General features: G+C 42.1%; 1 protein-coding gene across 1 annotated transcript; it reads left to right on the top strand.

Moving 5' to 3' along the window:
* Positions 1 to 686: 686 nt before the first annotated feature.
* On the top strand, positions 687 to 5,220 carry LOC137812084 (receptor-like protein kinase HSL1). Its single transcript, XM_068613976.1, has 2 exons — positions 687 to 3,993; positions 4,431 to 5,220. Exons 1-2 carry the CDS (start codon positions 1,386 to 1,388, stop codon positions 4,820 to 4,822), a joined length of 3,000 nt encoding a protein of 999 aa, XP_068470077.1. The 5' UTR covers positions 687 to 1,385; the 3' UTR covers positions 4,823 to 5,220.
* The last annotated feature ends 200 nt before the right edge of the window (positions 5,221 to 5,420 follow it).

Genomic DNA, 5,420 nt, shown 5'->3' on the forward strand with positions numbered 1-5,420 from the left:
CCAACTAAAAAAAATCTAAAAAAATCATAATCGAATCAATCAGCTGATCAGACAGTCTATAAAAAAATTACAATTAAAAAAAATAATATTTTATACAAAATTTATTACAACTCTTTTTAACAAAAAAAAAACAAATTTCTATTAAAAATAAAAGATAAAAAATAAAAAAATACTTAAAAAATATAATAAATTTGTAAAAAACATGAATAATTCACGAATTATCATTAATTCATCCCGAAGAAATTTTGTACACAATCAATAAAAAAGCTGAGAAGCTAATTAAATGTTTAGAAAATATGTTTTAACATTGTTCTAAGCAGTTAAAATCTGTTAACTGAATTTAGTTATTTATTTAATTTTTAAAATAAAAAATCACATAAATGATAGTTTTTTTTCAGATAAAAATATACTTGAAATAGTTATGCCTTTTGTTTTTAAAATTAATTTAGAATTCCGATAGTTTTTAAAGATGAAATATTTTATAAAAAGGTAAAATAATAATTTAAATAGCATATAAATAAAATTAATACAGAAATGTAAAGGAAAAGTTGATTAAAATAGACAAATAAATAAGGAGTTTCATTGAAACTGTAAGTAAAAAGCTGGAATACAACTTCAAAGATAATGACATTAATGTAACCAGTTATTGGAGAGTACACTTGGAAGTTGTTTACCAGAGTTAAAAGTTTTTTATTGCTCTCTTGGTATTTATCAAGAAGCGTGGAGAAACTATAAACTAAATAACAAACAACCTAGCTACTAATTCAACTTAAAAGACCTAAGTATAGTTTTCAGCAGTAGTAATGTAGATGATGCAAGAGAGGGAACTTGGAATCTAGAAAGTCTGCAGTCCAACTCATGAGCATTAACACAACACCAAAAGATTATACTTCAATAGAAGAATGAATGATTTTGAAGGGAACAAATTTTGGCTTCTAGCATCACCACAATATGTATGCTGAAACAAACAACAAACACCAATAGCGTATCTTCTCCTTATCTGTCCCAAACTACCTTGCAGTAGTTGTATTGAAATTACAACGACCACACTTTAATAAAAAACACAAACATTTGCTGAATGTGCTGTACTTACGTTAATTTGAGTTTAACAACAATTTAAGAGTATGGTTAATATATTTGAATTGGGAATGTTTAATGAGTGAGAAAGAAAGAATAAGAAGTAGAGAGTGTGATTTGGTTATGGTCAAAGTGTGGAGTCTCAAACTGGTGGTGCCAACTCAGCAGAGTAGCAGTGTGCGTGAAAAGTGACCTCAAACAGAGCCTCTCTCCCTTTCACCGTTTCCCATTCAAATAAATTGAGCATTCACTTCACTCTCACTTCCAACACTCACCACAGCACTCTGTGTCGGAGAGGTAAGGCAAGAATGACCCAACCACTTCCCATCGTTGCTTGCGTTCTGTTATCGGCAGTAGCGTGGGTGGCGTGTTTGAACCAAGAGGGGCTGTACCTGTACCAACTCAAGCTCTCTCTCGACGACCCTTACTCCACTCTTTCCTCCTGGAACTCCAGGGACGCCACCCCTTGCAACTGGTACGGGGTAACCTGCGCCGGCGATGCCTCCAACACCACCGTAACTGAATTGGACCTTTCCAACACCAACATCGGAGGCCCTTTCCTCGCCAACGTCCTCTGCCGTCTCCCCAACCTCCTCTCCATAAACCTCTTCAACAACTCCATCAACCAAACCCTCCCTCTCGACATCTCCCTCTGCCTCTCTCTCCGCCACCTCGACCTCTCCCAGAACCTCCTCACCGGTCCCCTCCCCGCCACGCTCCCGCTCCTCCCCAACCTCCGCTACCTCGACCTCACCGGCAACAACTTCTCCGGCCCCATCCCGGACTCCTTCGGAACTTTCCAGAACCTCCAAGTCCTCTCCCTCGTCTCCAATCTTCTAGAAGGCACCATCCCCCCCTCGTTGGGCAACGTCTCCTCTTTGAAAATGCTCAACCTCTCTTACAACCCCTTCTTCCCCGGTCGAATCCCTCCGGAGCTCGGCAACCTCACGAACCTCGAGGTTCTCTGGCTCACGCAATGCAACCTCGTCGGCGTCATTCCAGCCTCCCTCGGGAACCTCAACAAGCTCCAGGACCTCGACCTCGCGCTCAATGACCTCTACGGCTCCATCCCGAGTTCTCTCACTCAGTTAACCAGCCTTACGCAGATCGAGTTGTACAACAACTCGCTCTCCGGTGAGTTGCCTCGGGGAATGGGGAATCTCACCCGCTTGAGGCTCCTCGACGCCTCCATGAACCACTTAACCGGGAGGATTCCCGACGAGCTTTGTTCTTTGCCGTTGGAGAGTCTCAATTTGTACGAAAACCGTTTCGAGGGAGAGTTACCGGCCAGCATTGCGGATTCCGAGAATCTATATGAGCTTCGGCTCTTTGGGAACCGCCTCACCGGCAGGTTACCCGCGAATCTCGGCAAGAATTCGCAGCTCCGGTGGCTGGACGTATCGAGCAACCAGTTCTGGGGGCCTATTCCGGCGACGCTCTGTGATAAGGGTGCACTTGAGGAGCTTCTGGTGATTTATAATCTTTTCTCCGGGGAGATTCCAGCGAGCTTAGGCACGTGCCAGAGCTTGACACGTGTGAGGCTCGGATTCAACCGGTTGTCCGGCGAGGTTCCCGCCGGGATCTGGGGGCTTCCGCGCGTCTATCTTCTCGAGCTTGTCGACAACTCGTTTTCGGGTTCCATAGCCAGGACCATTGCTGGTGCCGGGAACTTGTCGCTGTTGATTCTGTCGAAGAATAACTTCTCGGGAACGATTCCCGATGAGGTTGGGTGGTTGGAGAATCTCGTGGAGTTTTCCGCCAGTGATAATAAGTTCAGAGGCTCGCTTCCGGATAGCATTGTGAATCTTGGGCAGCTTGGGATTCTCGATTTTCATAATAACAGACTCTCTGGGGAGTTGCCGAAAGGGATTCGTTCGTGGAAGAAGCTCAACGATTTGAATTTGGCCAACAATGAGATTGGTGGGAAGATTCCTGATGAGATTGGGGGTTTGTCCGTGCTGAACTTTCTAGATCTTTCTAGTAACCGCTTTTCGGGGAAAGTCCCTCACGGGTTGCAGAATCTTAAGCTGAATCAGCTTAATTTGTCTTATAATCGTTTGACTGGTGAACTTCCTCCTCTGTTGGCTAAGGTTATGTATAGGTCTAGTTTCCTCGGTAATCCTGGCTTGTGTGGGGATTTGAAGGGGTTGTGTGATGGTAGGGGCGAGGCAAAGAGTGTAGGTTATGTTTGGCTGCTTCGAGCTATTTTTGTGGTAGCCACTTTGGTTTTCCTTGTTGGTGTGGTTTGGTTTTACTTTAGGTATAAGAATTTCCAGGACGCCAAGAGGGCGATTGATAAGTCGAAGTGGACGTTAATGTCGTTTCATAAACTGGGTTTTAGTGAAGATGAGATTTTGAATTGTCTTGATGAGGATAATGTGATTGGAAGTGGTTCCTCGGGGAAGGTTTACAAGGTTGTGCTTAGCAGTGGGGAGGTTGTTGCTGTGAAGAAGATATGGGGAGGGGTTAGGAAGGAGGTAGAGAGTGGGGATGTTGAAAAGGGTAGGGTTCAGGACAATGCTTTTGACGCGGAGGTTGAGACTTTGGGCAAGATCAGGCACAAGAACATAGTCAAGCTGTGGTGTTGCTGCACCACCAGGGATTGCAAGCTCTTGGTTTATGAATATATGCCTAATGGAAGTCTTGGTGATTTGCTGCATAGTAGTAAAGGAGGGTTGTTGGATTGGCCAACAAGGTGTAAGATAGCTGTGGATTCGGCAGAAGGACTCTCTTATCTGCATCATGACTGTGTTCCCGCAATTGTTCATAGAGATGTGAAATCAAACAACATTTTATTGGATGGGGACTATGGTGCGAGGGTGGCTGATTTTGGAGTAGCTAAGGCGGTTGAAACGACAGCAAAAGGAACTAAATCCATGTCCGTCATAGCTGGCTCTTGTGGCTATATTGCACCAGGTTAGTTAGCAGAATATTTTTTATTAATTTATTTTATTGTTGATGGATTTGAGATGCATTTAGTTCAGTGGGGATTACTTCTGCATATGGGTTTTAGCTCGTTGTATATGGCTTGGCTGGTCACTAGAGTAATTTGACTGTTGGTCCATTATTGCTAGTGTGCATCTTATCCTCCTTACACCCTACAAGGCTACAAATCACGACGGTAGTTTCCTGCATGGGCGATTGTTTTTAATGTTTTTGTTGCTTAGTGAAAAGTGGTTTGCTTTTGTTGGCATTATAGATCTTTGTACTGATATTATGATTATAATATAGGTATAAGCTATTACATGCTCTAGAAACAGGTTGTCTATCATCTTTTGAATTTCTTTTGCAGTCAAAATATTGAAACTATTTCTTTGGTGCTAAACTGACATGATCGGTTTCTCCTGCTGCAGAATATGCTTACACGCTCAGAGTGAATGAGAAGAGCGACATATACAGCTTTGGGGTTGTCATACTCGAGTTGGTTACTGGAAGACGCCCGGTGGACCCTGAATTTGGGGAGAAAGACTTGGTTAAGTGGGTGTGCACTACCTTGGACCAGAAAGGCGTGGACCATTTAATTGACTCAAGGCTTGATTCTTGTTTCAAAGAAGAAATTTGCAAGGTCTTCAACATTGGACTCATGTGCACTAGTCCTCTTCCTGTTAACAGGCCTTCAATGAGAAGAGTAGTGAAAATGTTGCAAGAGGTGGGCACTGAGAACCAAACCAAGCCTGCAAAGAAAGATGGGAAGCTATCCCCTTATTACTATGACGATGCCTCGGATCATGGAAGTGTTGTTTAAGGAATACTTGCAAAGGTTGTACTCTTTGATGATCCGGAAGGGGGAGTTTGAAGCTTCTCTTTTACTATAAGCCAGCTTCCCTCCGTGCTTTCCGCCCACGCTCTACAAAGTTGACTAAAGAAAAGAGAATTAGAGAATAGGATTTTTTTTGTATGGTGGAAAATAGAGGCTTGAGGAATTTGATGTTTTTTACCCTACAGAAGTATGTGCATATCAAGAAGCTTCCCTACCAAAATCAAATTGGCGTTTGCATTACAAACTTGTATTCAGAATTCAGAAATGATATTTCCATCGTTAAAAAGTTTTTTTATTATATTTATTGGAAAGACTTTTAGCTGACTCTGGCATGGGCAGTGGAGTTTTAAAATTGCAATATCAATGTGACAATGACTTCCAAATCCTGTTTTATATTTTCTATAACTTCTAATCTTCTTTTGTTATAGGAAGGTGCTCTTGAACCTACGAAGAATCTGAAATGGGGAAATGAGAAACCACATAAATATAATGCTATAATTAAGGTAAAGGACAACCAGTCAGGCAATGCTTTCCCATCTAATAGCTTCGAAATTCTATAAGCAACACACTATATTTATTTCAG

Source organism: Phaseolus vulgaris, chromosome 2, assembly GCF_000499845.2.
Source record: "Phaseolus vulgaris cultivar G19833 chromosome 2, P. vulgaris v2.0, whole genome shotgun sequence".
Classification (NCBI taxonomy): Eukaryota; Viridiplantae; Streptophyta; class Magnoliopsida; order Fabales; family Fabaceae; genus Phaseolus; species Phaseolus vulgaris.

Excerpts from the sequence above, each read along its gene's own strand:
- LOC137812084 (XM_068613976.1), top strand. The coding sequence starts at position 1,386 with ATGACCCAACCACTTCCCATCGTTGCTTGCGTTCTGTTATCGGCAGTA. Across the intron at positions 3,994-4,430 it reads TTGTGGCTATATTGCACCAG|AATATGCTTACACGCTCAGA; the intron begins GTTAGTTAGCAG and ends CTCCTGCTGCAG.